General features: G+C 43.2%; 1 protein-coding gene across 2 annotated transcripts in view; it reads right to left on the bottom strand.

Moving 5' to 3' along the window:
• Positions 1-25,058, bottom strand: part of zmp:0000001236 (mastermind-like protein 2) — a 124,996-nt gene that overhangs the window by 27,080 nt on the left and 72,858 nt on the right. Inside the window, exon 2 of one of the 2 annotated variants that reach the window (XM_052110800.1) lies at positions 7,030-8,295. In XM_052110800.1, the coding sequence (XP_051966760.1) occupies positions 7,030-8,295 (1,266 nt within the window). Of the gene's footprint in view, positions 1-7,029; positions 8,299-25,058 lie in introns of both variants that reach the window. The other variant, XM_052110798.1, reaches the window with a different exon arrangement.

Genomic DNA, 25,058 nt, shown 5'->3' with positions numbered 1-25,058 from the left:
GAGTGGGCAGTGGGAGGTTTCCTGGGCGGCGAACAGGTCTACCTGGGCCTTGCCAAACCGTTCCCAAATCAGCTGGACCGACTGGGGGTGAAGCCTCCACTCCCCGCCAGGCAGGCGTTGTCGTGATAGCACGTCCGCTACGATGTTGAGCTTGCCGGGGATGTGAGTGGCACGCAGCGACTTGAGGAGGAGACGGCGGGCGAGTTGTGACATGTGGTGGGAGCGTACGCCGCCTTGGCGATTTATGTACGCCACCACCGTGGTGCTGTCCGATCTCATGAGGACATGTTTGTTCCGAACTAATGGGAGGAACTTCCTGAGACCAAGAAGGACGGTCAACAACTCCAGGCAATTGATGTGCCAACGCAGCGGAGCCCCTTTCCAACGGCCCGCTGCTGCGTGCCCGCTGCACACGGCACCCCACCCGGACCGGGAGGTGTCGGTTGTGACCAGAACGCGTCGGGACACCTGCTGCAGGGGCACTCCTGCCCGTAGAAAGCAGAGGTCTGTCCAGGGTCGGAGTGTTTTGAGGCAGGCGGGGATGATCCTTACCCGATGCGTGCCGTGGTGCCATGCTTGTCTCGGGACTCGAGTCTGGAGCCAGTGCTGGAGTGGTCTCATATGCATCAACCCCAACGGCGCGACTGCCGCGGAGGACGCCATATGCCCCAGGAGCCTCTGGAAAAGTTGTAAAGGGACCACTGTGCCTGGCTTGAAGGAAGCGAGGCAGTCCAGCACCGACTGAGCACGCTCGCTCATGAGGCGTGCTGTCATTGAGACTGAGTCTAACTCCAACCCGAGAAAAGAGATGCTCTGAACCAGAGTGAGCTTGCTCTTTTCCCAGTTGACCTGAAGCCCCAAGCGGCTGAGGTGCCGGAGCACCTGGTCTCTGTGTGTGCATAGTAACTCTCGAGAGTGTGCTAGGATGAGCCAGTCATCGAGGTAGTTGAGAATGCGGATGCCGGCTACTCGTAGCGGGGCAAGGGCCGCCTCTGTGACTTTCGTGAAGACGCGAGGGGACAGAGACAGGCTGAAGGGGAGGACTTTGTACTGAAACGCCTGGCCGTCGAACGCTAACCGTAAGAAGGGTCGGTGTCGTGGCAGAATTGAGACGTGGAAGTACGCGTCCTTCAGGTCTACCGCTGCGAACCAATCTAGATGCTGAACGCCAGCCAGAATATTTCTCTGCGTGAGCATTTTGAACGGGAGTTTTAACAAGGCCCGATTGAAAACTTCGCAAGTCCAGGATTGGTCAGTAAGCCGCCGCCTTTCTTGGGTACAATGAAGTAAGGGCTGTAGAAACCCTTCCTCATTTCGGTTGGAGGGACGGGCTGTACCAGCGCCTTGGCTAAGATGGTCGCGATTTCCGTGCGCAGGGAACTGGCATGCTCGCCGTGTACTGCGGAAAGCGGACGCCTCTGAAGGGGGCGGAGCCAGGCAAACTGAATTGCGTAACCGAGTCGAATGGTCCGGTGCAGCCAGCGTGATGCATTGGGAAGCGAAAGCCACGCTTCCCAGCTCTGCGCTAGGGGCACCAAAGGGACGCAGTATTTTGGGCGTACCGGCGGGGCCTCGCAGCGGGCGGAACAGGTAATGCAGCGTCGGGCGGCTTCGTTGCGGCCTGAGGCTGAGGTGCTGAGAATAGACTCAAAGCACTTACCTTGCTCCGCACGCCCGGCAGGGGCGGGTTCTTGACTGAGGAGGAGGTCTGATGTTGGCATCCTCTGGACTGCTGACCGGCTGGGGTACAGTCATGGGCAGGCGGAAGGCGGGATCGCGCGTCCGGTGTACCGGGACTGTTGTGATTTGAAAGCACATTGCCGTGAAAGCGGCATTTGCGAGCCAGGTGACCCAGAGGCAAAGGAAATAGCTCTTCTATTGAGAATGTGGGTACCACAGCCCCGTCAGGGGTGTGGCAAATGAAAAAACAAAGGATTCTCCTCCCGGCCTTCCACCGGGGACGGAGTGGTCTTACCACCTCGGAGCTAACGTCTTCGGCTCTGGGTCGGCTGTCTCAGGAACGCTTGGGAGCCTTCCGGGTCCTGGAGGGGTTCAGTGAGACAGGGGTGTGCACTGCCTGCGGAGTCCTCGACGCTGGGGCTGAGAGCTGGGCCCGGGTTGAGGCGGAGCAGGAGCTGGTTTCCTCGCAGGGGGACACCCTCGGCGGGCAGACGGGGCAGGGCCCATAGCGGCAGGTCTGCGGCGGGGCATGATGTGCGAAATGGCCTCCGTCTGCTTCTTCACCGCGGAGAACTGTTGGGCGAAGTCCTCGACGGTGTCACCGAAAAGGCCAATCTGGGAGACAGGTGCGTCCAGGAAGCGGTTCTTGTCAGCCTCACGCATCTCGACCAGGTTGAGCCAAAGATGGCGTTCCTGGACCACTAGGGTGGCCATCGTCTGTCCGAGTGCCTGCACTGAAGCCTTCGTCGCTCTCAGGGCGAGGTCGGTCGCTGAGCGCAGTTCCTGCAGCACATCAGGATCAGGTCCACCCCGTGCATGTTTCTGAGAGCTTTGGCCTGGTGGACTTGCAGGAGGGCCATCGCATGCAGAGGCGGAGGCAGCGGTCCAGCCGTAGTGTAGGCCTTCGCATTGAGCGAGGATGTTGTCCTACAGGGCTTGGATGGGAGTACGGGGCGACCCCACCAGGAGGTAGGGCTACTGGGGCATAGATGGTGCGCAACTGCCCTATCGACCTGGGGAATCGCGTCGTACCCGTGGCGCTCTCCGCCGTCGAGGGTGGAGAGAGTGGAGCGGGTGACACCTAGACGAGCGGAGAGCGGGGCTCTCCACGTAGACGTCAGCTCATCATGCACCTCCGGGAAGAAAGGGACCGGGGGAATGTGAGGCCGCGAACGGCGCTGCCCCCAGGAACCAATCATCCAACCGAGAAGGCTGTGGGGAGGATGGAGGGTTCCAATCCAACCCCACGCTCAAGGCGGCCCGGGCAAGCATGTCGGACATCTGAGCGTCGGCCTCAGCCTGGGCCTGCTGGCCCGAGCGGCAGTCCAGGGAGTCCTCGGCATCAGACACCGCACTCTCCGATGCAGCGGCGAGCTCATCTGCTTCGGACTCGGGAGGATAGACAGCCAGGCCGTGAGGCGAGCTGCTATCGCCCATGGCGTGGGCGGAGATCAGCGAGCGTGTCGGGAATGGGAGGTTCGAGGGGTTTACCCGGCGAAACTGCACCCGCTGCTGCCCCCAAATCGCCCCAGCGCCAACCGCACTGTCCTCAATCCCGTGGGAAGAAGGAGCAATGCGGGGTGCAGCTGGGGTGGCTTGCTTTCTATTGAAAGCAAGCCACGACCACAACGTGGTCATGGTCATGTTCTCGCAGTGAGAACATGAACCATCCACAAACGCCGCCTCGGTGTGATCACGGCCCAAACACACGAGACAGCGCCTGTGGCCGTCTGAAGCGGAGAGCACTCTACCGCATCAAGGAACGACACAGGGGCGGAAAGGCATCTTGAAAAAGACGCGTCCTTAAAAGGATGTTCAACGCCGCTGTGTTTGCTCTTTTAGAGGAAATTACTCTTTTAGTAAAAACTCTTTTAATACACAGTGTGTGTGCATGTGTCTGCGCTGTCGAAGCGCTCAGGGGCAACAATGCACGCCGTGCAATGAGAAGGAGAAAGCCGCTGTTGTGCGCCGTCAAGATCCAACAGCATGCAGATCATCAGAGGAAAACAGGAACGTTTGAGTGGTGTGTAACTTGCAGCACACTGCAGAGAGACCATCGGCTCCGAAGAAATTTTCTGACTAAACTTCCGTATTTGCCCCGCTTAAATACCCGTATGTCCGGGGGCAGGGTATGCAAATACTGACTGCCAACTCCCATTGGCCCTTTTCAATAGGTCAGAGGTGAATATCGGCGCTCAAGAGAGACCCCTAGTGTCGCTTCTCCGACACAACGTGGAGAGAGCGACAGAAGGGGAACAATGTTTCATGTGTATTTATTTATTTATTTATTTTTTTTTGCAAGTAGTCTTGTAATAGGCTGAATAATGAGGAGTCAGATGGTAATTTTTACAAAGTAAACACCAACAGAACTCCGACGCAACTAGAGGTGGATTTCAGCAGGATTTCATTATTTTCTTCCTGAATTTCAACACAAAACAATATTTTATGTCCATGTATTTATTTATTTGGTTAGAAGCCATGTAATAAGTGGAATAATGTACAGTCAGCCAGTTGTTATTGCAAAATAAACCCCCTTCAGGGTAATACAAGACACCTCTGCTTCACGTTGGGTTTTTTTGTGTGATAACGACTAGCTGACTGTACATTATGCCTTAATTATCACTTTCTGACACTCACATAAAACAGTCAGACTTCTCCCCACAGTGGCAGTCGAGATGAACTGTCAATTTACTTGATTGTATTCTTTGCTTGGAAATAAATGCACTTGAGCGTGCAGTCCTTTGAGTAAGTATGGGAGGATATTTTTAATTTAAAATATTGCAAACCAAAATATTTATACATTTATATATTTATATTATATATTAAACAACTTTGTCTAAACTGTTTTCTGTTCATGTGATCAGAGATGAGTTGACCCGTCAAATATTAAAACCTCTTTGTTGGTTTTTTCCTAAAACCTCTTTGTAGGTCCTTGAAGTGTTTTAAGTGCTTTAAATTAGCTTTTAGAAATGTAAATACTGGAATAGCTTTTTGTTGAGAAGTGTTTAATATATATATAAAAAAAAATTCTATTAAGTGTAATGAGCCTCATTCATGAAACACAAGCAGAACAAATTTTTGTGTAAATAATTTGTAAAGCCAGTCTGATTCACGAAAATTCTTGTATTTCTAAACGTTAGTCGGTACGAACAAAATTTACACCTGCTCCCAAACATGTGTAAATCGTGCGTAAGACATCTGAACCTGTTGTCATCTTTCAGGCAAACTTCCATGACTACATTTTGATAGAAGTAAAATTTAATAAATAATGAATACATTTACAGGCATTCTATCAATTTCTTTGAAAAAAACCTCCAGTTTCAAGACAATTATATTACTGTTACAGTCTTGAATATACTTAGAGAGAAGTATCACTAATGATTCTGGCGATGCTTTCAGCTGAAGGTGGTGGACATGATTCATCCAGCATGAAATTATTATTTTTTTTACACTAAAGCTTCATGTCAAAACATTTATATCGATGTCTTGGAATTTTTAATTCACAAAAGAACCTTTGATGACAGCAAAAGCATACGATGACAATAAGTTCCTCGTTGTTTTTTCTTTGTGTTTTTTTTGTACAAATATTTAAGTGTTTGCTAAATCAATATTTTACAATGTGAATGCGCTCCATTTAAAAATGAACCCTTTTATTAAGCTACTGTTTGCATAGCTTTCTATTCTCATTTACTAGTGAGTCTGAAGCCTTCCTTACAGGGGCGGACTGGCCGTCGGGAGCACCGGGTGTTTTCCCAGTGGGCTGCTGGGTAATTTGGGCAGGCCCATTTCTGCGCAAGTACCAGCCCATCCTACAGGCGATATAGACGGCCACCCTGGGCTCCAACATGCCCGTGCGAACCCCATTACAGAGTGAACATTCAAAATACTCTTTAAGGTAAAGCCAATACAAAGGCTTTCCTTTTGAAAAACTGGAATGGCTTTAATTTTGAAAGAAATGACACATCATAGAGCATTTCCACATACACCATAACTCCGTACTAGGGATGGTCGGATCGATCTTAAAAGTATCGATACTCCGATACTGATGTTGTATCGAAAATATTGTTCCTCACATAAAATTTTTTATTCTAAATAATGTTTTTTTTTTTTTTTTTAACTAGGGGTATTATTATTTGGTTACCACGAACAATAAATTTAAGCTTCAAAGTGAAATAAAATGGATTAGGCTATATTAGCAAATACTTGTGCAGGATGGGAACTATTTCTTCTTCCACTCATCTTAACATTCAGAAATGCAGAAAGACACAAGCAGACAAGCGCTTGCGCCGTCACATGACTTGTTCAAACAAGAGGGATCAGCGCCTTGTAGAGATAATGATAGAACATCAGAGAAACAGCTTCTGGTGTGTAGTCTAGGGCATATATACGTTGTATGCCCTCCTATCAGTTTTAGGATTTGGCGTACGCCCACATGAAATAACTGATGATACGCATGGCCGCCAGAACAACCAGAACTTTTTCAATCTAATAACGTGATGCCGCAGCACCATTGAGTGAATTGTGTTTTATTATTATTATTATTTTTACAGAGATTCTCTCTAAACGCGCACAGAGATGCATTGGCGAGACAGACAGTCCGAATAAGCTTATCCACCAATCAGAACGTTCATTTCAGACGCGATTGGATAATTGCCAATGAATAATTTTTTCAATAAACATTACTACAGTTAATGCTTAACAGTTTATTGCGTATTATGAATTACTTTATTAGTTAGAATAATAATCAAGTATTAGCAATTTTTATGGTAGCATAATAAAAGGAACAATAATGACAGCTGTTAATTTAAATACATGTTTAACATGAAGTTACTACAGCAATATTGTAGTAGTAACCATGGTTAATTGTGTGGTAACTATAGTTTATCTAAATACCATGGTTAAACTATACTGTATTACTGTAGTGAAATGGTTAATTTTTGTAAGGGTAAACAAAACAGAAGTCTAATCATTTTCTGTTTAGGCAAAAAAAAATGTATAATAATAATGACTTGAATAATGACTAAAAATATTATTTTAAATTACCCATTTTATCCAAAGTAATTGCCCAAAAATTATTTAACAGAACTATCTGTATCGGTATTGGTATCGGATTGAAGTGGTATGGTGACAACCAAAAGACAACATATTAAGTATAAGCTGAGCTCTGAGTAATCACAAAATGACAAATAACTGCAAGTTTAAAATAGTAAACTGCAAGTCTACAATATAAATAATAAATGATTTCACCCAATTCCATATATACGATATACAGAAGTAAAGAGTTTTGTAGATATGAGTCAAAGGTAGGCTTATTGGCTCCTTTATGAATAGATAAACACAGTGTCCTACCTGTCTCTGCTGTGCCAGTTTGAAACCGATTCCCGCACCATGCTGACTGAGTTGAGGCCTTTGACTTAGGGGCTTAACTTGTAGGCAGGGTGAAGGCTGAATGGGCAGCTGGCAGTTCTGAAAGAGCATGGCTTGGCCTGCTGTAGATGTCAGCTTCTGTTGCATGGTTGCTTTGTTTGGTGTAACAGCCATAAGGGGCATTTGTTGGCCTGTGGTAGAAGGTGGTGCTTTAGGGCTGAAATGTAGCAGTGGCTTACTGCCGAGAACCTTTGAGTCGATGTGATGGGAGGGGTTGACTCCATTCGGCTTGAGAAAGCAGTTGGGTATGCCTTTGGCCTGACCAGTACTCTGAGAGTTGATTCTCTGCTGAGAAAGGGATGCATTATTGGGAATGGTCTCCTGATTGAAATTAGTAGGTGTTTGATGAACACCCAATGCTGAAGACCAGTTTCTCACCCCTTCTGCTTGACTATGTTGGTGGGTATGAAGCATAGAGTTGGGCTGTTGTTGATTAGCAGCCATTTGCTTCAGCTGCTCAGCATGTGACATCTCAGGCCATGCTGGAAGGCCTCTAGATGAACCCCCAGTAGGTACCTGACCATGAATCATCTGACCTGAAGAGATTGGTGAGGTGTATAAAGATGTGTTGGCTATGGAGAAAGAAGGTCCAGCAGAGGACGATCTTAACTGTGCAGATCCTCCAGCCATCTGGCAAAAATCTGGTGAGTACTCTGTCTTGATTGGCTTATCTAGGTGAATACAAGGAGGAGCTGCACCAGCTGAACTGGGTCGGCCCAGATCCAGACCAAAGTCTTCATGCATCTTTAGCATCTTTTCCAGCTCTAGATCATTGAGTGATGGCACTGACTTGGTGAGTTCATCAAACAAGTCCTGGAGCTCTGGGTCGATCTGTCCATTTCCTTCCTCTTTGAAGTCAAATGTCAACATGGCTGGATCTGTCGATGACTGGCCACAGGTCTGAACCTCAGTTGGCTCTTTTTTCATATCCCTCAAAGTAATGTTGAAGATATCGCTGCTAACTCCATGGGGCATCATGAAAGTGTCCTTCCTTCTAAGCAGATTACACTGGTCAGCATTACCAACCAAGCTTTGAGACTGCCCTGAAGCCATAGCACAGGAACCAGGTCGAAATGGGTTGGGTTCCATACGCAGGCGCTTGAAGTTGGATACTGAGACCCCAGAAGAGAGTCCATTCTGCTTGGGATTGCATCCAGGAGATTGTGCTTCAATCTTTCTCCTCAGCCCCTGCTGAAAGTACACAAAAAGGAGAATTAACAGGGAATTTTACTGAACTTGAGATGTTTTAAGTGAGGTGACAGAAATGTCTGATCAGAGACTGCAGATATTGCAAATATCTTCAAAATAGTTCTTCAAAAGCCTTTGCTCTTGCTTTCCACAGCCAAAATTAGCTCATTTTCTGCTCAACCGAGATTCAAGAGCACATAATGTAACAAGACCATCTCTATCTAATTAATGCACTCTTATTAAAATAGTCTTTGATGTTTCAAGCCAATTAAAACTATGATGGGATTCTAAATATTAGTGTATTAAGAAATGTGTTCCAAGGATGGATTATCTTTATGTAAATTGATCCAGTTTTGTAATTTGCAGCCAAGACTCTTTAGCCTTCTTCAGTTCACCATTTTGCATTTGAAAAGAGACTTATAAGATGTAATACATAAAGTTTATGATAAGGGATCCCCTGCAGATGTAGGTTAGATTCATGCTTACTAAGAATGTAAATGATGTCCTATACACAGACAATCTACCTTACATCATTAATATCCCTAAATCCCTGGCTGAAAAGACCATCTTAGACTGGCTTGAATTTTCAAGCTGGTTTATGCTGGCTGATGCTGGTCTAGCAGGTGGACCAGCATAGCCATGCTGTTCACCAGAAGGCAAAAAAACTAATTTTCTGATAAAACTGGTTAACAGAGAGTGGCTTGCTGGTTAAGCTAGTTAAGAAGACTGGTAAAGGACCAGCATTCCAGAACCACAACATATGCTGATGACCAGCAAAAAACACTAGACTATCGGCTTACTATCAGCAGGTCTGTGCTCTCTAACATTTAATAATAATAAAAAAAACAACAACTTATTTTTTAAAACTTAGTATTAATTGTGCAGATACATTTAACCATCTGATTTAACCAACATTTTCCACTGTTGGATTGCAGTAAAGATAGCAGCATTTTCCTTGTGCTAAATGGTTCCCTTTGTTCTCCATGTCTTCATTTATGTAAATGAGGCATGCACAATGATTCATAAGTCCAGTTTAAGTAGCGTTGTAGTGGCAAAATATAGTCAAGAATATATAGAATAACTTTTACTCAGTTTTCAAGGACAGTGGAGGGATATGTTACTATACTGTACAAGTGTTTTGTCAGATAACCTTCAATTGTGGTCACAAAAAAAACAAGATGAAGCAATTAACCTGAATACATTGGGTTAAACCAAATAAAAGTTATTTTTAAGGATCATATCAGAATTTACTCACCGCTTGACTATTTCTTCTGGGATAATTTGTACATAAAGAATGTACAATTACAATAAATAATCACTGAAGCTGCCAAGCCTAAAACATGATGCAAAAGCGCCATTAAAGTGGTCCATACAACTTATGTGGAACATAAAAATCCTAATTAGTTGACTTTACTCAATTGATCGAGTGAGTAATATTGTCTTCAAAACGTATGTAATTAAGATAATATACAGTAGTTCATAAACATAACCAAGTTTATAACTTGGTGTTCATATACTGTAGAATTAACTTAACTATTTAAGTTAAGGTAACTAGATGCAAGTAGACTTCTACTGAAGGTGACTTGTAGACTCAGATTTGCTATTTAAATATTATTGTTTCAAATTAATCATTTGAAATATAATTTAGATGATACAATAACACAGCTCAAATTATTAAGAATATTACAATCGATACAAGGTTAATCAATAATTAATTCTCCACAAAATACTTTAATTAAGAGATTCTCTGTGTAGCAGAATTCACAACAGCTTTTTAAAATGATCTCCATATTTACATCTCCTCCCGGTGCCATGGGGTGTATTATTTGTATTTGTATATTAACTTGTAGCAGCCAATCATACTGTATTTTAAATGAAGCAAAAATGAAATTAAAGTGAATTTGGAGCACTTAAAACAGGTGTGCTCACACATCTATGGAATGAGATTTACTTTTTTATAATGTTATTAAAGCAAGATCTACCATGCACAATATATATGTAAGCAGTGTTGTCGCGATACCAACATTTCAGTAGTTGTCAGTGAGATTTGATGATTCTCGATACCAATATCAATATAACAAATAATACTACAAATATGTTAATTTTGTAAGTACTGTTTCAAGTTCTCAAGTCAGTAATAAAATAAGAACAAAGAAACAAATTAAAAGTGATGAATAGAAACAATTGATAAAAATAGATACAAGATTTTAACAGTTGTATCAATTATTCAAGTAATCAAGAATTCAGTTATATATGACCTAAACCTTCACTGTGTGATTATAAAACATTGATGCTTTTTTAGAGCAACTAACATTGTCTAGCCAAAAGCAGAAAGCGGTTTTCTCATTTCCTCGTTATTGTTCGATTAACAATACTAGAAATTGGCAGATCTAATATGTTACAATTAAAGGTACTTCAGGACCTATTTTATATATCCTCTTTTTTGTTCAACTGTTTAAGTTCACTTGACATAACTCATTGTGTTATGTAATTGATCTCACATAAAAAAGCCAAGTGTGTGCAAATTTTTCTTTAGCTGATATCGGTATATGTTGACAGAATTGAAACACTGCCCCCCAGAGGCTAAAGTGGTTTAAAAGCATATACACAAACGTGACATCCATTTTTTGTCCAGGAGAGGTCAAGTATTAGCTGTGGAGCTGGTGCAAATATGTTCGATGGGAGATAGGGCATATCAGTGAGCCGGCATACTATTGCCGATCCTAGAATACCAGAACTTTCGGAAACAGCATGCCGACTTCCCGTGTGATCATGTTGATCAGGCTGTTAATACCTCGCCAAGATAATCACTAGTAATGGCTAATAATGGCAATGTGAGGGTTATAGTGTACTTTTGAGGAACAGAGTGAAATTAAATTTGCCATTCACTGAAAATCTTGACATCCAACCTAGCTCTCCTTGGTGCGTTCATGGGAGTTAATAAGAAAACTGGCAAGGCCGACACAAAGTTAAACTTCAAAAGACTTGAAATATATAACATAAGTACATACATAAATGGTGCTTTTGCATCATCTTTTATGTTTTGAATTGATTGCATGAAACAGAGAGAGAGCAGTAAATATTTTTTTTACATGGAAGTTAATGTCAAAGTCATGTGTTTGGAACAGCATGGGGGTGAGAAAATGATGACATAATTTTATTTTTGGCTAAACTATTCCTTTAAGGTAACATGTTGTTTTTATAGTGGAGCATGATGAATGTAACTTGGCAGAAAGAATAATAAAAAAAATAGCTTCTGTCCAAAACCACCTTGTGACGAGGAGGAGGGCGTGGCCAGGCCGTAACGATGGACTTCTCGTCACACACCTTAACCAACATTATTTCAGACCATCAGCAATATTGCCTGCACATGGATATGCATAGCTATTCAAACACCATCTGACGTTATTGCTCACAGAGAGAGATGTGTGTTGAACTCAACATCATTATCAGTGCATGGATGGGTGACTGTGGTGCAGTTTTCACTGTAGCGGCAAATTGGAGGCCTTTCCATTTACTGGAAATATTACTGGGCTGGGATATTTTATGCCTACAGGACTGGGAAAGATCCAAGTTCCCCCCCTCCCTTACTCACTCTTTCTCTCAGTAGCCAGTGTGATGTTTAGATTGGCTATGAATGGCATCATGGCCTAATTACTTTTTTCAATGTCTGGCTCACTCAGGTTACAAATAGGTTGAACAAAAATGAACAGTTCACCCCAAAATGAAAATTCTCATTTACTCACTCTCATGCCTTACTGACATTGTTTATGACTCTCTTTCTTCTTCAGAACACAAAATAAGATTTTTAGAAGAATATCTCTGCCTGTAGGTCCATGCAATGCAAGTAACCAAAACTTTAAATCTTCAAAAATCCCAGAAAGCCTGCATAAATGTAAGACTCCAGCGGTTTCTAGGCTTCTCTCTCAGCTGAAGCGATGCCATTTTTTTGAAGTTGGCAAATTTCTGATTCAACTTCTTGCCTTTTTGAAACTAGCCAATGCCATCCTAGAGTCTCACCATGTTGATTTGTGCAGTGCAGCTGAAGTACTGCAGGCATCTCTTAGTGCACTGAGAAATCTCAGAGAAAATGACAGCAGTAATGCACTGGCATGTCTACTGATGAGCCCTCACCAAAACGTCTAAGGACTATTAATCCCTTCTATGCTGACTCTGTTATTTTATTACCTATAGTTCAAGAAGGGCAGTCAGGCTCTGAATGTTCTGTCTGAAGGCGACAGATGTTAAACATTGTTGATACAGCTGTATTAGAGATGGAAAACAGGTTTTCCACAAAGAATTTAGAGCTGATGCAAGCCCTCTCATGTTTGATGACAAAATCCAATCCAACACATTTCTTGACATTCAGCTGCTTTAGCCTTTCTGTAGTCTTGCAGGGGTTGCAAAAAGTGAGCTGCATAGTGAAATTTTTGTTGCCAGACCAATGCTGACCAAAAACTTGGTCAACCAACTGATATTGATTGTTCGGCTGATTGAAAACTCTTGCAGGAATACAAAGATGCATTTCCAGGTCTTCATAAACTGCATGTGTCTGCCCTGGTCATGGGCATTTCTACTGCTTCATGTGAGAGCTCATTCTCCACTCTGGCAAGAATTTTTACACCGTTTTACCGCACAATGCTTCACGAGAGGAAAACAAATCTTGTACTTTTTAGCTCATGAAAAATCAATAACACATGAACTGGACATGGATGAGTTTGTGAATGAATTTACTAAAACAAGCAGGAAGCTAATGTTGTAAATATTATACTAGTGATATCGTCTAGGTTACGGACTTGACTCCAGGCAAGTGTCGCTAACAGAGAATGCTTGCAGGTCCCCGACCCTCTTGATGGAGGCGAGCGTGATCAGCAGGGCAGTTTTTAGAGAGAGGGCCCTGAGTCCAACTGATTCTAGCGGCTCGAAGGTGGGTCTCTGAAGGCCCGTGAGGACCACTGAGATATCCCAGGAGGGGAACAGGCTTGGCCGGGAAGGATTTAACCTCCGGGCGCCTCTTAGGAACCTGATGATTAAGTCGTGCTTACCCAAAGACTTGCCGTCTACTGCGTCGTGGTGGGCCGCGATAGCAGCAACATACACCTTTAAGGTGGATGGGGAAAGCCTCCCCTCCAACCTCTCCTGCAGGAATAGGAGCACTGACCTAACTGCGCACCTCTGTGGGTCTTCAGCCCGGGAAGAACACCAATTCGTGAACAAGCGCCACTTCAGACCAGATAGATCTTCCACGTTCCGTCAAGGGGCCAGACGTGGAGGTTCCAGAGGTCTTGGTGTGGGTGCCAGAGCGTGCCCCGTCCCTGAGAAAGAAGGTACTTCCTCAGAGGAATTCGCCAGGGAGGGGCAGTTGCGAGGAGTACGAGGTCCAAGAACCAGGCCTGGGTGGGCCAGTAAGGAGCCAATAGGGGGACTTGTTCCTCGTCCTCCCTGACCTTGCACAGCACCTGTGCAAGAAGGCTCACTGGGGTAAATGCGTACTTGCGCAGCCCCGAGGGCCAGCTGTGTGCCAGCACGTCTGCCCCGAGGGGAGCCTCTGCTCGGGCATACAAGAGCAGGCATTGGGAGGTCTCTTGGGTCTACCTGGGCCTTGCTGAATTGTTTCCAAATCAGCTGAACCGACTGGGGGTGAAGCCTCCACTCTCCACCGGGCCTCGGTGCCTCGGTGTGATCGCAACCCAGACACACGAGACAACGCCTGTGGCCGTCTGAAGCGGAGAGCACTGTACCGCATCCAGGAACTACGCAGGGACAGAAGGGCATCTTTATAAAGACGCGACCTGAAAAGGACGTTCAACGCTAGCTGCGTATTGCTCTTTAAGAGAAAATAACTATTTTAGAGAAATCACTCTTTTATGGAACTCTTTTAAGTTTCTTTGCGCTGTTGAAGCGCCCAGGGGCAAACTGCACCGCCATGCAGAGAATGGAGATAGCCGCTGTATTGCGCCGTCGAATCCAACAGGCAAAGCATCAGAGGAAAACAGGAACAGGTGTGTGACTCGCAGCTGACTGCAACACGACCATCGGCGCCGAAGAAAACTCGACGAATTTGCCCGCTTCTATACCCCTATGTCCAGGGGCGGGGTATGCAAATACTGTCTGCCTAATTCCCATTGGCCTTTTTTCATAGATCAAAGGCAGATTCGGTGCTCAAGAGAAACCCCTAGTGTCGAAGTGAGCGACAGACGGGGAACAATAGTTCGATGCAGTCTCTGACCTGTACCGGTTGTGATAAAATTTACAGTTACTAAATTGTTACAAAATCTGTTATAGAGGACAATTAATTAATATTATAAACAGAAAAATAAATAAACAAAAAAGAAAGCCTGGCCAATATTTTTAAAATCTTAAAGTTTGAAAGTTAAGTTGACGGATGTATGTAGATAGTTTAGATAGATAGGAGCCGGGCCTTCACAGTGTAATATCTAGGGTTAGGGGAGTTTTCAAATGAGCAATAGCAATAGTTATACTTACCTTAGCAAACAACACTAATGTTATTGAGCTTTTACAAAAAAAAAACAGCCTAAAGCTGACATATCCAACACATTCTTCAAAACAGAGTAGCACTTTACGATCAGCCAAGATTTTGTTCAAGGTCAATTTATCTTTCTTTGCTGGGCAAACATTTCAAAACTCTTTGCAATCCATAAACATTATTTATATGAGGGGATGAAACAGTGTTGCAACAGTTTACCTAACTACTATTACCTAACTACTGTAAACAGCTGTAGTTTCTCAACCCTTCGTCCACATTCAAAGTAGGGCTAAGCAATATAATGAAAGAAAAAAAAAATACTCAGCCTATGTACGTATATATACTATGGAAATATAAACATTAGATCTAATATTTTATATTTTTTATTAATATTTGATTGATATAATTATTATAAATAAACATCTCAGGAAATATTTTTCAAAGCAGAATACAATTTTCTTTAAAAAAAAAAGACATTAGATTTCATCAATGTGCTCTTTAGGGGGCACCGGCCCTCAGTAAGTTTTTAAATTAATAAAATATTTTCTATTAAACATGAGATATTCCTGTAAAATAAGATTTCTGTCCCAAAATATTGACAAACCAAATATACATATATTGTTAGCGTTATACAATAAGGTTCCATTTGTTAACATCAGTCAACAACATTAGTAAACATGACCTAACAATGGTCATGTTAACAATGAACAATACTTTTACAGCATGTATTATGCTTGGTAATGTTAATTTTAACATATTCTAATATTATTTTATAAGTTGTATTTGATACCTCTTTTGTTTGCTTGTCATTAAAGATTTCAATTTGATTCGCAAATACACCATTGTGATCAAAGAGGCGTAAAGTATGAGCGATACATACACCAGAGCTGCTCTCCTCACAGATGTAAAGGGTAAATAAAATAAAGGGTGAAAGGCATCAAAAGTTTTTACGAAATTCATGACAGTGTGGGACTCACTAAAGACTTCTAATGCTGTTTCGCTTGTGCTTGTGAAAAACAAAGAAATTAGAAACTTTGAAGAAATGCGCGATTGACTGATTGCTGAAAAGTCTTGCGAATAGAGAGAATGGTCTCTGACGCACGGGACTGTTCGGTCCGTGCGTGTATGTTGGGGTGCTGAAATGTTTTGTATTAATGCACTGAAATGTTATGTTCCCTATCTGTCACTCACTTGATGTTGTGTCGATGTAGTGACACTAGGGGTCGCCATTGGGAGCCTCTAATATTTGAGGAATTTTCATGCCATTCCCCCAGACATGGGGGTATAAAAGGAGCCAGCTTGCAACCACTCATTCAGATTTGTTCTTCGGAGCCAAGAGGTGTCAATGCACTCCATGTTTCCATTCACCTCAAAGCAGAAAAAAGCATTTGAAGCTTTTGGATATACGGCCAATTGCAGTGTATGCCACATAGCCACACGGAGACAGCGTTCATGGATGGTTCATGCTCTTACTGTGAGAGCATGGCCATGACAACGTTCCAGTCACGGCTTAATTCTTCAGAGGGAAAACCACCCCAGCCACTCCCCGCCCCGTTACTTCTACCTACAGGTTTCAGGATGCAACGGTTAGCGCTGGGAGTGATTTGGGGACCCCCAATGGGAGTGGTTTGCCAGGTGATCCCCACGGAACTCCTATTTCCCTGTGCGCTCGTTTGCCCCGGTCGAGTTCTGGGATGAGACAAGCAGCTTGCCTCAGCACCAGTTTAATGTCTCTTTCGGGGCTTGAGAGCAGGATGAGCACTCGATCGCAGCATCAGAGAGCGGGCTGGCATGGTCGGACGCAGAGGATTCAGCTGGGTTCTCACCTTCAGGTGTGGTCGCCCAGTCTGAGGCCGAAGCGGACTTGACCGCCATGCTTGCCTGGGCCGCTGCGAGTGTCGGGCTCGGGTGGAACCCTCCACCCTGCCCTGAGCCCTCATGGTATGCTCATAGCGCCGCTCACAGCCATGCCCCACCCCGGTTCCATTCTTCCCAGAAGTGCATGAGGAGCTCACAAAGTTGTGGCAGGCACCTTTCACTGCACGGACCCAGCTTGAGAGCTCCTCCACTCTCACTACCATCGATGGTGGGATGGCCAGGGGGTACACGGAGATTCCTTAGACGAGCGACCAAGGGGCGAGAAGACCCGTTGTAAGTTTGGAGGTTGTGCACAGACCACACCATCCCCCAGTGGAGAGCCAGGAGGAGAATGTTTTGTTTCTTTTTGTGTTAATTTTGCCACATACCCTTTCAAACACTTTAAAAAAAAAGAGCAGTTTCCTCACTCCCTATGTCACACTCTGTGTTTACGGCCATCGTTGTCACAACTGTCACGGCCAGGGTGCTATGAATGTGGGTTCCCCGCCTTCGTGCACCAAGCTGCAGCACATACACACCCACGCTTAGGGGCGGCTGTCCCCCTCCACCTTGAAGGTATACATGGCTGCTATAGCGGCACACCATGATGCAGTGGACGGTAAGTCCTTAGGAAAGCACGACCTGAACATCAGGTTCACTAGAAGGTTGAATCCTCATAGACCGCACATCGTGCCCTCTTGGGATCTCTCTGTGGTTATGCTGGGTATACGGAGAGCCCTGTTTGAGCCTTTTGAGTCAGTTGAGCTAAAGGCCCTCTCCCTGAAGATGGCCCTACTGACTGCGCTCACTTCCATCAAGAGGTTTGGGGACCTGCAGGCATTCTCTGTCAGCGATACGTGCCTGGAGTTTAGTCCGACATACCCTCACATGGTCTTGAGACCCTGACCGGGCTATGTGCCCAAGGTTCCCACTACTCCTTTTAGGGACCAGGTGGTGAGCCTGCAAGAACCCCATTTTTAACCCCAAATATGTAAATAAGAGGGTTGTTTATATTCATCAAAGCAAGTTATATTTAAGTTTGAAATGTTTAATCATACAACATAATATCAACATGAAAATAGCATGTTATGACTCCAGCTCCAGTCATGATCACACACAGGCAATGTCTAGCTAAATTTGGGAGATTCATCCACCAGAAAAGCAGTGCCAGAACATGACTGACGTAATGTATTCTTTCGCAAATTGTAAGTTTCAACCACAGATGTCGCTTGAGAGCACAAATTTACATAGTGCGGCTTTAACATAATCAAAACATAAAACTTGGTAAGCCACATAAATAATGGAAAGTGATGGATCTGATCTAACTTACAGTATAACCCTAATAAACTTGCAAGTCATCCCGCACCATTTGTGTGACATGGATGATATTATTATATATTATTAATCTCATATACAGTAGACTTGTATCTCAGATATATATTCACTGAACACTTTATTAAGTTCACCTGTTCACCTACTTATTCATCTTATTACCTAATCAGCCAATCCTATGGCAGCAGTGCAATGCATAAAATCAAGCAGATATAGGTAGGGAGCTTCAATTAAAGTTTGCATTAAAAATATGATATCAGTGATTTAGACTGTGGCATGAATGTTGCTGCCAGATGGGCTGGTGTGATTGTTTCTGTAACTGCTGAATCCCTGGGATTTTCACACAAAACAGTCTCTAGGGTGTATAGAGAATGGTGTGAAAAAAACAAAAAACATCCAGCGAGCGGCTGTTTTATGGCCAAAAACAGCTTGTTAATGACAAAGGTCAGAGGGAATGGCCAGACTGGTCCAAGCTGACAGGAAGGTGGCAGTAACCCAAATAACCACACGGTTACAACAGTGCTATGAAGAAAAGCATTTCTGAACATACAACACGTCAAACATTGAGGCAGCCCGTTGCAAAACAGCAGCAGAAACAGCAGCAGAAGACCCCTCCGGGTACCACTATTGTCAGCTGAGAACAGGAAACTGAGGCTGCAGTGGGCCTACCATCTGTGTACCTCAGCATCACGGTATCACGGTTTAAGGGTCACAATTTCAGTACGGTTTGGTATTTGCTTTGTTCAGAAAAACTAAATTACTGCCAAATCCAAAGATTAATCTATTTGTTTAACACTTCAACAGGTTTGCCCTTAAATAAAACTAATTATTTTACAACAGTAACTATAGTTTAATCATGGCATTTGTAGTAAATCATAGTAACCACAATATAAACATGGTTACTGTCATGGTTACAATATTGTAACAGTTAAATGACGGTGCAAGGAGGAGGCGGTAACTGGATGAACAGTCAACATAAACATTTAATGTAAAACTCAACTTAAAACAACATAAAATGTAAGACACACAGACACACACAACGCGGCCGCGTGCATCTCTCTCTCTCTCTCTCTCTCGCACTGGTGTCTCCAGCTCCCCTTTATCTCGATTCGGATTCAAGCCGGGGCGCCACCACACTGATTTACAGAAGTCATAGTGGAATGCACAACAACTATGTCCCATTTTGAGAGAGAACCCCAGTAACACTCATTTATGCTTTAAGACGCAGTCATGTGTACCATTACCTTTTACAGTCTTTCGCCAGATTACATGAGACATTTTTATCAAATATTAACACGGTGACACAGATAACTGCCAACAACAAGATATGACATATTACGGCAAAGAGGAGCCTGACGGTAGTTTTTGCATGTCAACCAAATTTTAAACAGTCTAATAATTCTACCGTGTCCATTTTGGCAGAGGCTACAGAGAAACAGTGCCCTCTATTCATTGAAAATCCTCCTGACAGAGCTACAAGTGATCTGAAAATAGATTTTCTGATTAAGCTTTAATGAGCTTAGAAGCTCTGGATCACTTTGAAAGTGACTCCTGGAAGGAGGAGAAGAAACAGCTCTCAGCACAAACTGTGTGAAGGCTTGGAGATATCACACATATGACATTACTTCTGTTAGTAAAGAACACAGAGACGGATTAATATTATAAAGTAACATTGCTCCATTGGGGCACACAAGTCAGTGTGCTTTAGGTCATCCTCATATTAGATTAAACCTACAAGGATTCAGCTCGAGAACAGGAGTAAAATAGAAATTAGTAACCAAAATCATTATTAGCTGGACCAGCTTGAAAAATTATGTTTTGTTGTTGCTGTTTGCAGGATTTGAGCTAATAAATCACAATTTGTGACACTACAGATTTTGGTCAGATTTTTAATATGATATTTGAATGACGAATTAAGCATTGCATGGCTTGTTGAGGAGAAGAGTGCTATTATTATTCTAAGGAGTAATAATTTTTCATAGACTTACATTGAAGAAGAGACCATATCTATGCGGTGACCTTTTTGACTTGGGCTGTTAATTAACCACAAAACAACCACCCAGAAAACCCACATAGCAACACACTACAATCCACTTTAATACTTGTGGATTCACATCTCTACATGACATTTCAGCCTAATGACCCCACTGTCTCAGCACATATCTCTGCCTGCATTTTCTGAGGTCTCTGCCAAGGCTGTGTTTCCCAAAAGCATCACAAGCTTAAGCTGATCACGGAGTCCATTGGCACCAATGGCTTTTACAATTTATTTAGACTTAAGATGCTTGTGGGAAATGCAGCCCTGGATGAAGGAATGCCACCTTCAGCTCAACCTAGCCAAGACAGAACTCCTTGTGATCAAAGCCAACCCATCTGTTGACCACATTCTCACCATTCATCTTGGTTCATCTATGGCAATCACAAGAGCCTGGAACCTGGGAATGGTGGTTGATGACAAGCTTCACCACACACGTCTCATCAACCACCTGGTCTTGCAGGTTTCCCGTTTACAACATGAGGATAATTAGACCTTTCCTCTCTGAAAATGCTATGTAGCTACTGGACCAAGCTCTTTTAATTTCAAAACTGAACTACTGCAATGCTCTGTTAACTGGCCTCCCAGCTAGTACGATTAAGAAGGAGATGGTCCAGAATGTGGCGGCACAGCTGGTCTTCAATTAACAAAAGAGGGACCACGTCACCGCCGTTTCATTTCACTTCACTGGCTTCCTCTAGCTGCCCGTGTCAAATTCAAGGTTTTGACTTTGGACTTCAGGACACCCAGTGGAACAGCACACTCTTACTTCAACTCACTCCCCCAGCTCTATGTCGCTCTCTGTGGTCAATGAACAAGCGGAGCCTGGTGGTCCCATAGCACAATCATTCACTTTCTCTGTTCCACTATGGTGAAATACACTTCCAACCTTCACCTAAACTGCTGAAACCATCTCAACAGTCAAGAAACAGCAAAAACACATCTCTTCCACAAGCACTTAACCAGTCCACAATAATGACACTTATGAATTATTTTAATAAAACAAAAACTTGAATTGGCTGTCTCATTATTCTGTTAGCTTCTATATTACTCAAGCTACTCTTAGAAATTGCCAGTATGAAACTGCAGATATTGTTCACTTTTGTATGACAAATTGTTCATTGTGTTCCTCATTTGTAAGTGCTTTGGATAAAAACTACTGCTAAATGACTAAATGTCTTAATGTCTACTTGCATTTAGCATTGTTTTTCCCCTGCTATACGCAATCCAATCAGAACAGACCTGCAACCCCTTTTTGGGTTGCAAACATAGAAAAGAAGCATAAATGTTATCCAACGCGAGTAGTTTAATCCACATCTTCTGAAGTGATACGATCAGTTTTGAGTGATAAATAGACCAAAAAGTGACTCCGTTTTCACTATAAAATTTTGAAGCATGATTACACTTCCTCACTCTTGACGCATGCGTAGAGAATGTGTACATAAACAGTGAATGTGTACAGCATTTTGAGCAAGCTAAAGTCAGGAGTCTGCAGATGTCAAGATTTATACCTACCGCAACAACCGCTCCACTGATGATGCCATTGCATCTACAATACACACTGCTCTCTCACACCTGGAAAAAAGGAACACATATGTGAGAATGCTGTTTGTAGACTACAGCTCAGCATTCAACACCATAGTGCCCTCCAAGCTTGATGAGAAACTCCGGGCTCTGGGCTTAAACAGCTCGCTGTGCAGCTGGATCCTGGATTTCCTGTCAGGCAGACGTCAGGCAACACCTCGTCATCACTGACCCTCAACACTGGAGCCCCGCAGGGCTGTGTTCTCAGCCCACTCATGTATTCCCTGTGGCAACACATAGCTCCAATGCCATCATTAAGTTTGCTGACGATACGACGATGGTAGGTCTGATCACTGACAATGATGAAACAGCCTACAGAGAGGAGGTGCACACTCTGACACACTGGTGTCAGGAGCAAAACCTCTCCTTCAATGTCAGTAAGACCAAGAAGCTTGTGGTGGACTTAAGGAGGAAAGACAGAGAACACAGCCCCATCACCATCAACGGAGCACCGGTGGAGAGAGTCAGCAGTTTCAAGTTCCTCGGTGTCCACATTACTGAGGAACTCACATGGTCCGGCCACACTGAGGCCGTTGTGAAGAAGGCTCACCAGGGCCTCTTCTTCCTGAGATGGCTGAGGAAGTTTGGAATGAACCACCACATCCTCACACTGTTCTGGTACAGCAATAGCACCGCCCACCTGGTGGTGGGCGGTGCTATTGCTGGTACAGCCTGGTACAGCAATAGCACCGCCCACAACCGCAAAGACCTGCCAGAAACATCATCGGAGGTTAGCTTCCCTCCCTCCAGGACATCTACAACAGACGGTGTGTGAAAAAAGCTTGGCGGATCATCAGAGACTCCAGCCACCCGAGTCATGGACTGCTCTCACTGCTACCATCAGGCAGGCGGTATCGCAGCATCAGGACCCGCACCAGCTGACTACATGATAGCTTCTTCCCCCAAGCAATCAGACTTTTGAACACTTGATCTCTCATGATCAACAATCAGCACTGCACTTTATTAATTATCATCTTGTATCACACACACTGGACTGTCAAATATATTCTCCCCAATTCAACTACTGTATATATATTTTATATACCCTTACTTTTTATTTTTATTGTATGTGTATTCTATATTGTGTGTATTGTTTACTGTACATTGTATATTGTGTTGTGTAAGTATGTGTACATTTGTTATGTAAATTGTGCTGTGTAAATATGTTGTTTATTGTAATTGGTACTGCTATGTTATTCGGAACTGCACACAAGACTTTCACCTACTGTTGCACTTGTGTACACAGTAGTGTGACAATAAAGTGATTTGATTTGATTTGATTATAGAAACAAATTGCTAAATTTTTGTCAGTTTCTCATTATTACTTCAGAGACATGGAACTGCTTGAGTGATACCACTGGAGTCTTATGGACTGGGTTGGGGAGTAATGGAATACATGTAATGGGATTTCATATTTAAAATACTAAATATAAGTAACTGTACTGCACTACAGTTACAATTTAAATAATTGGTAATTAGAATACAGTTACATTCAAAAAGTATTTTTATTACTGAAGAGATTACTTTGCATTTTATTGTCATTTGTTTCATTTAATATTGAGTCTTTTCAGATAGAAAACATTTATACATGTAAATGATGCGATCAAAAGTACATTTAAACAGCAATAAAACACTTTCTTATGATGTGTTACATTCTTACGAGCAAATTTGGAACAGAAGAAATAGAAATAAACTTTGTGTAAATCGTTAGCTTTACGCTAAGCTAAAATGCTATTTCTAGCCATTTTACATGCGTGTTACCAGGCACGATCATATTTTTTTATCAAGAATATTCACATTGCCGGCCTGGGTAGCTCAGCGAGTATTGACACTGACTACCATCCCTGGAGTCTCAAGCTCGAATCCAGGGTGTGCTGAATGACTCCAGCCAGGTCTCCTAGGCAACTAAATTGGCCCGGTTACTAGGGAGGGTAGTCACATGGGGTAACCTCCATATGGTCATGATTAGTTGTTCTCGCTCTCAATTGGGCACGTGGTAAGTTGTGTGTTGATCGCGGAGAGTAGCATGAGCCTCCACATGCTGTGAGTCTCCGTGGTGTCATTCACAACAAGCCACGTGATAAGATGCACTAAGTCTCAGAAGTGGAGGCAACTGAGACTTTTGACAACTGAGACCCAGATTGAGATAAGTTACCACACCACCATGAGGACCTACTAAGTAGTGGGAATTGGGCATTCCAAATTGGGAGAAAAGAGGATCAAATAAAAAATATTCTTGGATCATAATTTCTTTTTTCAAGTAAGACCTTTGGTTTTTGTATTGTTTTCATGTAAAGATATATAAAAATCTTTTTTTTAAATAAATCTGGTCTATCTTGTTTTAGAAACAACACATTTTTAGATTTTTCAGAGAATGTATTTTATGAGTATTTTGTCTTACTGTACTGGCAGAGTTTTTATAGTCAAAACTAAATCTGCCAATGCTGAAAAAGTCATCCAAAGTATTTATAATATGTTACTGACCTTGAGTAATCTAACGGAACACATTACAAATTGCATTTTACAGCATGTATTCTGTAATCTGTAGTGGAATACGTTTAAAAAAATAACACTCCCAACCCTGCTTATGGATTACATTTATGTCATTTTTGGAGCTTGAAAGTGTTGGACCCCATTGAATTGCATTGTGTGGATAGACCCTGCTGAAAAAAAAAAACAGCGCTATGTTGTGTTTTGGGAGCTGGTGCCTTAGCATGAGCATCAGCACCAGGCTTTAAACTATCTTAACCAGCTTCATCAAAAAGAACATGCTGGTCAACCAGCTTCACCAGCTAAGTTTTACTGGTGAAAAGTATGGCTATACTGGTCCACCAGCTAGATCAGCACAGCACAAACCAGCATAACATGCAGTTAAGCTGGTCTTTTTAGCAGGGTAAAAACATAGGGTAATTAATCTATTTAAATATCTTTGTTTGAGTTTTGCAGAAGAAAGGAAGTCATATGAGTTTAAATGATGAGAGAATTATAATTATTGGGTGAACTACTCCTTTAAGAAGGCTTGTCCTAAGGTGACAGAAGAGCATGAATATATGTGTGTGTGTGTTTGTGTGTGTGTGTGTGGTGGCAGCCAAGGGGCAGCATGTGGATTGTACGTTCCACTGATAGAGAGCGAGGAAGTGACAACAATCATCCTGGAAGCAGCTGTCAGACCTGTGGCACATCCTACAGGCTAGGCCTGACTGTATTTGTCTTTGTGTCTGCCTGGCCGTGTACTCAAAGCTTACATAATGAAAGTGTGAATGAGAGTGCAATATACTGCTGTGTTTCCCAAATAATTTTTTTGTCTTATGTACCTCCTCAGTCCATTCAGTAAAACTCAAGCCCCATAAGTATAGTTATGGATTTGATCTAACTTATAACCCTACTAAACTTGCGAATCATCCCGCACCACTTGTGTTCCATGGATGATATCTTAAATCATGACAGTTCTAGAGGAGAGCTGAGCTA

Source organism: Xyrauchen texanus, chromosome 38, assembly GCF_025860055.1.
Source record: "Xyrauchen texanus isolate HMW12.3.18 chromosome 38, RBS_HiC_50CHRs, whole genome shotgun sequence".
In the NCBI taxonomy this organism is placed as follows: Eukaryota; Metazoa; Chordata; class Actinopteri; order Cypriniformes; family Catostomidae; genus Xyrauchen; species Xyrauchen texanus.
The sequence above is the reverse complement of the archived record's forward strand: the minus strand, read 5'-3'. Positions and strand labels throughout refer to the sequence as shown.